Raw genomic sequence first — 13,901 nt, 5'->3', positions numbered from 1 at the left:
AAACCTGCCTCTCCCTCCATCCTTTATCCCGACAGCTCGCAAGTGCTTTGCTGGGAAGGACGATTAAGTGTCACTTAGTGTATTTTTCCATTTTCCTGAGTTCATCTGGTAAAAAAAAAAAAAAAAAAAAAAAATAACAAAATAAAGGAGGCCCAGGACTGAACTGTCATTATTTTTTAAATGGAGAGAGAAGGGGTCACATGACTGCGAGTAACTGATTTAGCCAAGTGGCTGCAACTCCGAGTTTGCTGCAGAGCCGCCCCCTCCCGGCGGGGGCGCTGACGTCACGGAAAAGCCCCGCGGCGGGTCGGCTGGGCTGGTTATAAACCGCCCGGCCGCGGCGGCTGTAGGCGGCGGGCACGGACGGCGGGCACAGCGCAGCACTCCCCGCTCGTTGGCCCGGGTATCCCAGCGCGGACCCACGCGATACGCTGACGCCCCGACGCCGATCTGGCCGAGCCAAGTAAGGGGGACGGCCCGGGACGGAGAAGGGAGAGAGTGGGAGTTCCCCAGCCCGCAGAACTTTCGAAGTTGAGAAAAGAACCCCTGGAACGTGCGCTCAGCACTGGGATTTTCTGGTAGGGGTCAGAGCTTCACGTGCAAAGGATGTCGCTTCTCATCAGCAGGTTCCTTAGTTCAATTCGGTAGAAGGGTCACATCCCCCTACAGATCGAGTGGTCAGAGAGGGCAGCCCTTAATGATGCTTTATGTATTTGTTGTTTGAATGTAAGTCTGCCAACTGAGGTGCTGCTTTTGAGACTAAAAAACCGGCTGGTCGTCCTGGTTAGTGGCGAGATGTTGGGGTACGGAGTGTGGGGGTGAGGGTGGGAGAGGAGTGTTTGTGCATCTTGCTGATTGCAACGTAAGTACTTATACTTTGTCACCAGTAGCCGGAAAAACAGACCTCCCGGCTAGGGGAGGCAGTCTGCAAAGGGAAAGTTGTAGAGAAGTTGTTGAATATCATTTAGGGGAGTCTTCAGCCTTCTGATTTGCTTCAAGAAGGGGGTCTGAGAATAGTGGCTCAGGCCTGTGATCTCAGCACTTTCGGAAGCCGAGGCAGGAGGATCACTTGACCCCAGGAGTTCGAGACCAGCCTGGGCAACATAGTGAGACCACCATCTCTACCAAAAAATAAAAATAAAAATAAAAAAACTAGTGGACGTGGTAGTGCAGGTCTGTAGTCCCAGCTACTTGGGAGGCTGAAGTGGAGGATCACTTGAGCCTGGCAGTTGGAGGCTAGCTACAGTGAGCTATGATCGTGCCACTGCACTCCAGCCTGGGTGACAGAGCAAGACCCTATCTCAAAAAAGGAATCTGAGTTGAATTAAATAACTCTTGAGAATGGATGTGGTTTTTTAAGAATGAGGCACTTTCTCTGCAAATTTCATAGGTCTGAACATGAGCAGGTCATTTCTCTGCCAGGGTGTCTAGGTTTGGAGCCGGGATGTTTTAAAAGTGGCATCTGTGGGTAAGAGGGCACAGCTGAGGCATAAACTTTAAACAGAAAATTTCCCCCCTACCCCCAATAATGGCAGGTGGATGCTCTCCAGGCAGCTGGAGAGCATCAAGGCAACTTTACTAAACATGGAAGTTCCAATAAGTGCCTGTCCAGTCCAGCCAGGGTTGCGGTGGGCAGGGGAGGGGAGGGTGATGTCATTGCCACGTGTTTCCCACTGAGGCACAAAACCTGCTGGACACTGGTGCAATTAAGAGCCAAGTTTAGACAAGAGCAGCTAACCTGACCAGCTGGTCCCCAGCAACATTAACTTGTTGCTTTTCAAGCCATCTTTGGAGGCTGCTGGTTCTTTCCAGCTGCCTTTGTGCCAGCTCTGAGTGCAGCTCTTCTTTCATCCAAGTCTGCTTTGAGGAAGGGGGAAGCCCATGGGCAGTGGGTGATGTTAACAGTATTTGTTTTCCCATGCAAATGACAGTCTGCCTGAGGAGCTGGTTACTGACAGTGTGGGCAGCGTGTGTGTATGTGTGTGTGTCCAGTTGAAAGCCTGTCTTGTTGGGGTTTGGGGGACTGTTTAATTGGTGGTCTTTATGTTAGGGATACTTGCTTCTCATCTCATCTAATAAAATATTACTGATGACTGACCATGTATTTGAGCGGAGCTCTCACTCTTGCTTACTAATGCTGCCATCTTGGCTGCTTTGCTCCCCAGGACTCAACAATGACTCTGAATAATGTCACCATGCGCCAGGGCACTGTGGGCATGCAGCCGCAGCAGCAGCGCTGGAGCATCCCAGCCGATGGCAGGCATCTGATGGTCCAGAAAGAGCCCCACCAGTACAGCCACCGCAACCGCCATTCTGCTACCCCTGAGGACCACTGCCGCCGAAGCTGGTCCTCTGACTCCACAGACTCAGTCATCTCCTCTGAGTCAGGGAACACCTACTACCGAGTGGTGCTCATAGGGGAGCAGGGGGTGGGCAAGTCCACTCTGGCCAACATCTTTGCGGGTGTGCATGACAGCATGGACAGCGACTGCGAGGTGCTGGGAGGTAGGTGTCCCAGCCCCAGTGGGCTTCTTTCCACCAGGGGTGGCCCAGGAAGAAAGAGTGAGGGTGGGTGACTTATTTACCTGCAGAGCTGGGAGCTGAAGTTAGGCATTTTGGACAATTGATGGGGGAGCTGGGTCTCCAGAAAAGCCCAAGCACAGGCTTTCGGGGCAAGAAAATGAAAATGCTTGTAGACAGGACCAAAATCTGTTGAACCTGGGCCAGAAAGGGAATTCTTCAGATTCCAATTCTAAATGGGTTGGGGAAGGCTGATTAGAGAGGGCAGAGCCAGAGGGTCAGTGCCCCACTTGACTTCTGCTGACTCTGACTTGAACATTCTTCCCAGAACTCAGTATAGACACAGCCTTTTTCCATGGTTATACCTAAAACAAGCCAGTTGGAAAAGCTGTTAGGATGGCTCGCTCAGTTTGCTTCCACCGATATTAGAAACTTTTATGGGTGTTAAATAGTTCAAAATCTGTATTTGAAATAGTATAATAATTTTTTAAAATGTGAAGTATAACAGTGAAACTTTCTATAGAGTCTGACAGCTTTTCAAGACAATTTTCCCTGTACAATTTCATCTATTTATTGATTGGAGCCTGGCCTATTTCCAAAACTGTTTTGAGGTGACATTATCTCAAAATGCATGTATTCTTCAGCTAGGGGTAAAGCACAGCCCTATGTTCTGCTAAGTAAGTAATATGAGGATCCTGATAGCCAATGCCATCCATAAAGTGTCTTTCAGCCACAGCTTCAGTCTGAGCGTATGCGACCAGGGTAGGTATATGTCCCTATTTGCAGCTACGGAAATAAAGGAAGCACTGCTCAGTGTTTCCCCAAGTCACATGGTCTGTGTTCTGTCGCGACTCACAACTGAATCACAGAGTAGGGAGGTGTCTTAGCGATGAGTCAGTTCTCGCCTGCATTGATGCATATTAATGTTATTCCTCACTACCCACAGCCCATCTCATCTGGAGGTTTTATTCTTCTTGATTGTCTCAGTGTCAAGGAGTTCACTGCTTCATGAGGCAGCTCAGGAACTGGGCTATAAATAATGACTCATTGATGTAACATCGATTTCTCTCCTCGCTCCTGGAATCTCACAAGAGTAAAGGGAGAAATAGGGCCAGTGTTGTACAATTGATTCCCTCTTTCTTTGTAAAGGCTGCCAGGTGACTTGCTAGGAAAGAGAAACGGGAGGAAGGGGCTAACATTTAGAGTGAATGTTTGCAATGGGAGAGGCACTTTGTTAGGTGCCGTATATTTGCTGCTGTTTATTTTGGTCTTCACAAAGTTCTTGTACTCATGAGTAAACTAAGTCTCAGGGAGATCAAAAGCCTTATCCAGAATCACCCAATAAGGAAGGTGGATTTAGAATTTGGGATTTTATCATCTTAGTTCAGTTCATTTTACCATTTCTGGGGAACTTGCTATGTGCCAGGCACTGTGTTAAATACTTCCCACACATATTTTTGATAATACTTGAATCAATCTGGCATTAATATACCTATTTGACAGGTGAAGAAATGGAGGCTTACAAAGTCAAGTGACTTTCCCAGGGTGAAAAAACTAGTACATGGTATGACCAGGATTCAAATCTAGTTGTGATTGAACCCAAATCCTGTGTCTTTTCATGGCCCCCTGCAGCCCCAGGATTTAGCTTCCAAATACTAAGTATGACAGCGCATTGGGCATCAGCCACACACCTGGCTCTGGCGTAAGCTCTGGGATACAAGGCGATGGATGAGGTATACCGTGCCCCCTAGTAATGAGCTAAGTGTCAGTTGCTATGTTGCAGAGCAGGGTCACATTAACTAATACTTTAAGCAGTAACAATACAGTGCTTTGGGCATTGACATAAGGAAGAGATGGACTGGGAGTTGTTTTTTGTTTTTAAGAGGGAAGAATTGAAAAAAGTAAGTGGATAGTAGACTTTCAAAAATGTTTGTCCATTAGAATGGAGTTGTATGTATCCAGAGGGTAATATTCCCATAGGCATAAAATGTTAAGAAGACTGACTCATACCTGGAATTTGGAAAGGTAGCCTTCCCAGATATTTTGGGAACTTCTTTGTTGAGAGAGAGAGAGAGAGAGAGAGATGCCCAATATGACAGCACATTGGGCATCAGGCATATGGCTGATCCTGGGGCTGCAGGGGACCATGAAAAGACACAGGATTTGGGTTCAATCATGAGAGAAAGGGAATCCTTTCCCTAGCTTCTTACACAGAGAATCTGTAGGACCTGCTGGAATCACTAGTTGGCTTTGTTTCCCAAGAGGAAGGTTTTCTAAGGCACACCCCTACATTTTTTTTTAAAAAATCAGCATTCACTGTAAGAAAAAAAATCGACATAATATTCTCATAATGATTTCTCCTAATAAAGATGGATATTGTTACAGTTACACTGCAGTAATCTTATGACTCTCTGTATACACTGAATGCCATTCATTCATTCATTCATTCCTAAGAAGTTACTGAATGTATAGCACAGAGCTTGGTGAGGCACTCTGGGGACGTGCAAAGAGTCATGGGGCTTCTTCTGCGGAGATGCTCACAGTATGCAATGGAGCATAATGTATACACCAAGTAGAAATTGAGATAGGATGTGGTAAATGTCTTGAAAGTGGTGTAAGGAGAGTGCTGTGGGAATTCCGAGGCAAAAAGATTACCTCTGACTGTGGATTTAAGAGCTTCATGGTTGGCCAGGCATGGTGGCTCATGCCTGTAATCCCAACACTTTGGGAGGCCGAGGCAGGTGGATCACCTGAGGTCAGGAGTCCAAGACCAGCCTGGCCAACATGGTAAAACCCCATCTCTACTAAAATTACAAAAAATTAGCCGGGCGTGGTGGCACGTGCCTGTAATCCCAGCTACTCAGGAGGCTGAGGCAGGCGAGTCACTTGAATCTGGGAGGTGGAGTTGCAGTGAGTCGAGATCTCGCCATTGCACTCCAGCCTGGGCAACAAAAGTGAAACTCCATCTCAAAAATGAAATAAAATAAAATAAAATTAAAATAAAATAAAATAAATAAAATAAATAAAAGCTTCATGGAAGAGATGGTCTCTGAACTGGACCCTAGGGACAACTAGGATTTGGAAGCCCTGAGCTAGGTGGGAAGGCACACCACACATATACAGCAAAGTACAGAAGTCTCACTGGGCTTGGGGTTTGATGAATGGGTTTAGACGCAGCTCTGACACTGACTTGGCTGGGTGCTCTTGGACACGCCACTTAGCCTCCTCAAGCTGCCTCATTAGTGTAATTGGGGTAATACCTCCTTCATAGGGTGTTACGAGGATTAAAGGATATAACATGTTGAGCATGGAGCATGGTGCCTGGCACATAGTAAGTACGAAATGAGCATTAGTTAGAGCTGATTCTGAATCTACCATTTCCTTTTGATGTGCTTATCTTTCAAAAGTGGTGGTTTCCTTGCTTGTGGTCCCTGTCCACTTTGGTCACTGTTGGCTGGGGCCCGTGGAGCTGCCCAGAGGGGACCGGGGCCAGTAGAGTAGAGGACAGTATTTGTAGAGCAGGCATTTCTTCCGAGGTTCCTTGGGATCCCCTGAGCTATGAAAGCTGGAAGCAGTTGAAAGTTTTCAGGGAGAGGGATGCTGGAGTCTCAGAACTTTAGAGGTGCTGCAAGAGTCAGTTCTGGCAGTGAGAGAACACTTGGGCGGGTTTCACACACACACAGCACTTGAGCCAGTCTTGGGCAGAAGGGGCCTCACTTCCAAGCACAAGGAGTGTTAATGAAAAAATTATTAACATGGTAAGGAAGACTTTATTCAGGGCCATTGCAGTAGGCATCCCAATAGTGGGGAGAGATGGGGCTCAATTCCAAATACAAGAAGAAAAAGTGGGCACTTGGCCAAGGAGCAGATGGGAGGGGGTCAGAGGATAGAAAATTACTAAGAGGAGATGTCAAGGTTAGGGGGATTCTTGCTGAAGTCAGGCCAAGGAGCAGGTGGGAGGGGGTCAGAGGATGGAAAATTACTAAGAGGAGACGTCAAGGTTAGGGGGGATTCTTGCTGAAGTCAGGCCAAGGACTTAGACTATCAGAGGTGGTGGGTGAGGAATTTGATCAGATATTGAAGGTGGGGGATTCTCACTAAACTGACTTAGCAGGATTCTTGCTAAAGCTGAATTCTGCCAGGATGGAAACGGAAGCCCAGGGAGAGGCCGGGTAGAGAAGAGGATTCAGAGGAGCCTGACTAAAGTTCGGTCAAGGAGAGAGTCTGTCAGGGGGATCAAATGAGGAAAGACAAACTGGTCTAGAGAAAGTGGCTACTGACCACCATCACCCCTTATAGAACCTCTGTCTGTCCCCATCAGCATGAGTTCTTTTGCTACATAGAGTGTGCACAGACACCCCAGCTTTCTTCCAGTGCGCTGGAGAAGTAGGGGTGTCTCCAGACCCAGATTACGGAAAAGCCTCACGGAGACTAATCAGTATCCAAACCTTTCTCCACACCTTTACTGGAAGCAGATTTCAAAGAGCTCTCCTAGAGTCTGGTATATTCTTTTCCTTCCCTTCTTCTCACCTGATTAGCACTTGAAAAGGATAAAAGATGAGCTGAGCAACTTAGATGAAGAGAAACCTGGAGCTCTGGTTACTCCCAGGCTTGCACCTGGTTAGGGGAGAGCCTTCAGTCGGGATGCCATGTGTGCTGGAAGGGTCCTGGTGCACACAGCCAGAGGCCGTATCTAAACTCATGTACTGGGGTGGGGGGTAAAGGGGGGAGCACACGTGCTGAGCAGGGAGGAGATGGATTGTTTTAGCCTCCCAGGCCTCCAACACAGTAATTTTCAGGCAAAGGTAAGATCAGACAGAATGATCCTGTCAGGAAGCTTCTAGAACGGGAAAGCATCGTGTTTTTACTTTCATGGCTGTGATCCTTAGTCCACTTTTTCTCTAGACTTGTTCTGATATCTCTTAAGCCAGGAGAAAGTTGGGTTTTCCTTTTCCGTCAGCGATTGGAACACAGTATGTTTCTATTTGAATGACTGGGCACTCAAGCGAGTCCCCTGTACCTGAGTGGTGGGCTGAGAAAGTTCCTCCATCATTGAAGGAGTTGTCTGAGTGCAGGGAGGGGTTTTAGAGAAGAGCTAAGAACCCTGTGGTGGGAAGCAGCAGTCAGGCCATCCCCGTTCTGTGCTGCTCAGGCTCTGACAGTCTCCCTTGCGTTGTCTGATTTGCATGTTGAGGTTGTGAGGTTCTACCCCCGGTAATCCAAATAGTCCCACTGTGATCTCATTCCTTCTGCATATTGTGAGCAGGCACACGATGGGCGAGACGGAGTTTTAATTCCCCAAGGGCAAGCACTTACTGATTAGAAGAATGACGCTGTGGGAGGTGGGGAAACTCACAGAAAGACAGGGCCATGCCTGGTTAACTCTCTTCTTATTTGTCCAAGTTTTCCTTCTTTAAGGAAGGGAAACCTCTCCTGATTCCAGTTCTTAGATGATGAAGCATTAAACCAGGAGCAGTGTTTTTCATAAACCGCTTGCTATTGTAAAACAAGAAGTGCCCTGGTTCCAACGTAGCTCTCTTAAGCTAGGATTTATCTGTAGTGAGGAAGTGCTGAGTATGACAAGAACCAGCTTCCTTCACCTGAAGAAGTGATAATGGCTAACACTGACTGAGTTTCTACTTTGTGCCCAGGCTTAATGTAGGTAATTGTCACATAGCCCTAAGGTGTGAGTACTATTATCAATCCCATTGCACAGATGAAGAAAACTGAGGCTCAGAGAGCCTAAGTTGCGTAGACCCCCAGAGTTCATAAGGGATGGCACCTGGATTTGAATTCAGGTTTGCTTGTTTTCACAGCCACAATGCTATATTTATCATTCGTTCACTGTACAAACTTTATTGTGCACCAGCAATGTACCAATGTGCTGGGGGACACAGTAAACAGCATAGATGCAAATGTCTGCTCTAACATTACGAGAGGGGCAGGAGGGACAGAAAATAATAGAATAAGTAAGTTAAATGTGTTGTATGTTAGGTGGCAATAAGTGAGATGGAGAAACATAAAGCAGAGAAGGAATATTGTGGGATAGAAGTGTTGCAATTTTAAATGGATGGCCAGGAAGCACCTCCCCCAGAGGGAGGTAAGGAAACAGGCCTTGTGGGTATTTGAGGGAAAAGATTCTAGACAAAAAGAACCAGAAGAAAAATGATAAATCATTATGAAAGTCATAATTTTCAAAAGATGAAATTCAGAACAGGAAACCTCATTGTGAAAATAGAGTGGGGACGGGCTCAATGGTATTGGGATGAGGGAAATCCCACTTGCAAAAATCCCACTGTACCCCTTTTCTACACCTGCCCCCCATGGATTTTCCAGGCTGGAACTGCTTTGGCCCATTGTACTGTACTGTGTTCACCGTTCACCTACACACGATCTGGGCTCAAGTGCAGGGAGGAAAGTTTCCATTACCAAGTAGAGCTGGAGGCTGCATTTCTATTGTACTCAAGATGGAAAAACAAGCCCATTTATTCCTAGGGAACAGCATTTTTTTTTAAAAAAGGAAGAAAACTACAGCCAAAACAGAGAGAGTCTCAAGATTCATTCTTGCACTTGTCCAAAGAGGAGCAATGTCTCTGAGCCCAAAGCTCCTGAAGTTGCTAGTGAGTATTCAGTAACTACCCACTGAAAGGTACAATGGACTTATGAAAATGTGGCTTACAGTTTCACTGGGCGGTTAATGTTTCCTCATAGCATTAACCATTGAATCTGAGTCAAAAGCTCTTAAGTAAGTTTATCCTCACAAATGATTTTGCCATACAAAAGGTCCAGGAATGATGCAAACAAATGCCTTTTACTCCATGTGGTTTAGTGATACATGGTCGAGAGAGACGTTCTGCTGGATGAGGACTGGAGGAATTATATGTAGAATGTTGTTGAAGGTGACAAAAAATAGTAATTTGCCTTTGAAAATATCTGTATACTTACATAATTAATTACATATTTAGTAAGTTTATGTTCTAGCACAATTTTCTACCTGACCCTCTTATGGAGAAGTGTTGCATATTCGCCTGACTCCAATATCTTTGTTCTTTCTTTTCTAGAAGATACATATGAACGAACCCTGATGGTTGACGGGGAAAGTGCGACGATTATACTCCTGGATATGTGGGAAAATAAGGTATGCAGAGCCTGTAGCTGTCTAAATTCCTTCAGGGCTTTCCTTTCAACAAGCTGTTTGGTGCAAGGGTGACCTTGTCCTATATAGTAGGTGCTCCAGATGAGGTGGGCTCATTTTCTTGATTAAAAGCATACTTCTGAAGAATGAGACTGTTCTAAGGAACAGGTCGTTCACAGATGAGTTCTGAATAACAAGCAAGTTGTAGTGACTTGCCTTTAGTTCTATTAAAAAACACACCCAAAAAGTTTATTTGTTTTAGGGAAAATACAAACAGGCATGGACTGTTATTTTAAATAACATACATCCATCTCATATGAAGTTGAGATTCTCAATACCAGTCTTCAACATTGGCTTTTTAAAGACTTTAAAAAGCTTCAGAACCTATGTGCTAGACTTCTGTTAATTGAAAACCCTCCTAGTCCCACAAAAGTGTTCTTAATCTCATCACTTGGAAAAGGCAAAAGGGAGTTTTTGGGAAGTCAGAAAAGGCTCATTTTTGGTAGATTAAATAGAAATTGGAAATGCTGTTTGGCAGAGTCGTTGTGTAATTTATCAAATCAAGCTGTAGAAGATACTGAAAAGTGAAAACTTTTTGGCATAAATACTGGACAGGCTAGCAATCTTTACAGCCACCAGACATCTTATAGGCATAGAAGACCAATGCTTTTAGGGAGTTGGAAGCGATTTTCTTCCTTTCTCCTATCAGCAAGTGTACTTTAGGATACACATATTGTTTCTTTGCAAACTGATGCTTTATTCCCCAGGCCTAACTGAACTCACAGAAGATCTTATTGTTTCATTAGGGGGAAAATGAATGGCTCCATGACCACTGCATGCAGGTCGGGGACGCATACCTGATTGTCTACTCAATCACAGACCGAGCGAGCTTCGAGAAGGCATCTGAGCTGCGAATCCAGCTCCGCAGGGCCCGGCAGACAGAGGACATTCCCATAATTTTGGTTGGCAACAAAAGTGACTTAGTGCGGTGCCGGGAAGTGTCTGTATCAGGTAAGAGGAGCAGAGCCAATACTGTAGAAACAATCGCTGGATCACATGTGTTTTCCTTCAGACACGGGTTCTTCCCTCCTTCCACGAGGCTGGATCTAGGAACTCATTAAGATGCTATATGAAATTTTAGGTGTGTTTCTCAGACTCCTACAGTCCTAGTGGGTCTCCTCCACACTAGTTGTTCTCCCTTGTCCATCTGGTCTACCTGCAGGATACTAATACTCCCGCTTTTAAGGAGTTTCCTGGAATTCCCGAGAGTACAGGGAAATGAAAGTAGCATCTTCATGCAAGGAGGATAGGGAACTCTGATTTAGGGGAACTGTGAGAAAGAGTTTCATTGAGGAAAAAGAATTCTACTCCGGCTGACTCTGGTTCCTGTGAGCCCTAGAAACACTGTCCTGCTCTCCTACTCCCCATCCCTGGCTTCTGAAATTTCATTTGAGGCATCAGTCTGATGGGTCACATATTCTTCTTCATACTTAGCTCAGGGAAAATCTCTATCTGCTGAGTGGGCACCCAGGTACTTTTATAGCCCTTGAGATTTTACTGGCCTAATTCAGATTTGATCCCTGGTACAATTATAAAACTAAAATACTACATTGCCAGGCCCTGCTCAGGAGGAAAGACACCTGATAAAGACAATGTACACACTAGTTTGGGAATGTCTTCCTACTAGGACACGACTGTCTACAGTAATCATTTTTTTTCCAAACCAAAACTTGATGCATGGTCATTGAACGCAATGAAATACTTGAAATTGAGACTGTCCCAGAAAAGCTTGTATAATTTAACTGTATTACACATTTGTAAAATTCTCAATTTTTTCCAAAGATATCTCATTATTGCTTTATTTTTATTTTTATTTTAAAAGAGAGGAAAGCTAAGCAGTAGAATTCTTATTTCCAATTCTGGAAACTGGGTCAGGGGAAAGAGTTGAGTATGGGCTTGAGAACTGAGCAGACCTGGCTTCACTGCCACTTACAGGCTGTGTGAACTTCACCTGCAGAGGAGACTCCCCTCGGTTTCTTCATTTATTTGACAGGGATAATAATGTATTTTCCAAGATTGTTGTGGACATTGAAAACAGTGTTTATAAAGAACTTAGCCTTGCTCTTGGCACATTGTAAGTCAGCAGTAAATTAAGGGTATGGATTTTACTGTTATAACTAATATCACTATATTTGATGAAATGGGACCTTCAGACAGTGAATTTATGGGGGATCAGATCTAAAGCCCATCTCCCTTACTTCCAGGGACCCTCCAGTGAGACATTTTCTATTCATGCCCTGGGAGGGCCCGTGCCGCAGCAGCATCCTCTATCCACTGCATATACAGCTGACTTAGTGTTACCTCGAAGAACCATCCAGCTTGACTGTGTGCTATGTGGGACTGTGCTCTGCGGTCCCTCTGACCTCTTTCTTTCCTTCCCAGAAGGGAGAGCCTGTGCAGTGGTGTTTGACTGCAAGTTCATCGAGACCTCTGCAGCTGTCCAGCACAACGTGAAGGAGCTGTTTGAGGGCATTGTGCGACAGGTGCGCCTTCGGCGGGACAGCAAGGAGAAGAATGAACGGCGGCTGGCCTACCAGAAAAGGAAGGAGAGCATGCCCAGGAAAGCCAGGCGCTTCTGGGGCAAGATCGTGGCCAAAAACAACAAGAATATGGCCTTCAAGCTCAAGTCCAAATCCTGCCATGACCTCTCTGTACTCTAGGAACCCAGGGTCACCCAGATGTCCCTTTGATGGCCGTTGTTGAAGGCCATTGGGACCAATAATCTATATTAGATTGAATACTTAAGTTAGATGTGGTTTCCCCCATTGTAGCAGGGAGCTAGCGTATTAGCCTTGTGGGCAACGTGATGCATGGGAAATGAAAGATTTTTGTAAAAAGTCAGTATTTATTTCCAGGAAAAGCCTGACCTTGCTATTTGAACACCCAAGACTCTTTGGAGGATGTGTTTGGTGTTCACATGTGTTTCTTCTCTTTTGGATAGTAGAGAAGTAAAGCTTACAAAGAATGCCTAGAACAAGAACTTTTCGTCATTAAAAATTTTTCCCAGTGTTCTGATATGTGACTTTGAGGCCAATGAGTCATAAACAAATATAAGAAAGCTGTCAATGAGTTTCTTCAAAGGAGGGAAAACTTTCTACGAATCTAAGATCCATGGAGCTAGAATTGTAGAACTAGGCTCATCAGAATCGTGACTATTATTGCTCCATCAAACTGTGAAAAGAAATGATGTGGACCTTGCTGGAAACAAAGGCTTAGCAAACAATTTTTGTTCAATGCCCACCGAGACATATAGAATTGGGAACTGATACATGTATCCCTTATAGGCTCAAAAATTATATCTTACAATTTCTTATTTAGGGGGAAATTATTTGAATCAGATTCTATTTAGTCAAACCACCTTTTATGTTTTATTATTTTTGAATTCATGGAGCCATCATAAAAATATTTTTAAAATCAGAATTATTGATACCCTGTAGTGCAAAATGTCAATTTTTAATGTATAATCAGAAGTCTGAATTTTTATAAAACATATAGCATAAAAACTTCCAGTACTTTGGTTGACCCTTGTATGTCACAGCTCTGCTCTATTTATTATTATTTTGCAAAATAACCATTTTAACATTTGATAAAGCATATTTATGAACATATTTCTTAATAAGAAAAATATCCATTTTATTACCATTTTCTATCTTTTTCAAAATATGCAAGTTTTTACCTATATGTCTTATAATAAAAGAAATAAAATATTTGAAAAAAGGCATTCTTGATTGATTTTCCTCCCCAAACAAGATGATTAGGATTATTTTTATACAGCCTTTAGAGCAAGCACATTCCAAAGAGACATATGCCTATTGTTTTCTTTCTTTTTCTCACTAGCAATAGCCCAGTCATTATCCATTTTTAAGGATATCCCTGACATCTCTGCTTTGAAATCACGATTCACGGTAATGCAAAGTTATTTTTGGCTGATACCATTGGGAAGTATTTGGGGTCATCTCAATGCTGTTATAGGAAAAGCCAGATTGACCTTTTACTTTGGTCTGGCAAATGCCTGACTGAACAGATGGGCTTCACTTTGCTCCCTGGAGGCTCATGGTCTTAAGCTTGACTAAGGCATTAGAGGAAGTTATAAAGGATTAGGGGGAAATAAAATAAAGGAAACTAGTGATTTCCAGCCTGAGATCTAGCCAGGCAAAGCTTTCACCAAATTCTCCTCTCTGACATT

The 13,901-nt window shown here is 44.4% G+C and overlaps 1 protein-coding gene across 4 annotated transcripts; it reads left to right on the top strand.

Annotated features, from left to right (window-relative positions):
* The first annotated feature begins 285 nt into the window (after nucleotides 1-285).
* GEM (GTP binding protein overexpressed in skeletal muscle) lies at nucleotides 286-13,432 on the top strand. Of its 4 annotated transcripts, none has more exons than XM_004047312.4 (5): nucleotides 286-463; nucleotides 2,166-2,505; nucleotides 9,582-9,658; nucleotides 10,462-10,666; nucleotides 12,098-13,432. In XM_004047312.4, the coding sequence occupies exons 2-5, from the start codon at nucleotides 2,175-2,177 to the stop codon at nucleotides 12,373-12,375; spliced, it is 891 nt and encodes a 296-aa protein (XP_004047360.1). In that variant the 5' UTR covers nucleotides 286-463; nucleotides 2,166-2,174; the 3' UTR covers nucleotides 12,376-13,432. The 4 variants fall into 4 exon arrangements, with proteins under 4 accessions (XP_004047360.1, XP_004047359.1, XP_063565443.1 ...); XM_004047311.4 differs by having other exon boundaries at nucleotides 310-578; XM_063709373.1 differs by having other exon boundaries at nucleotides 321-463; nucleotides 12,101-13,432.
* Nucleotides 13,433-13,901: the final 469 nt, after the last annotated feature.

This window comes from Gorilla gorilla, chromosome 7 (genome assembly GCF_029281585.2).
Source record: "Gorilla gorilla gorilla isolate KB3781 chromosome 7, NHGRI_mGorGor1-v2.1_pri, whole genome shotgun sequence".
NCBI lineage: Eukaryota > Metazoa > Chordata > Mammalia > Primates > Hominidae > Gorilla > Gorilla gorilla.
Note: the sequence above shows the minus strand (reverse complement) of the source record. Positions and strands in the feature narration are given on the sequence as shown.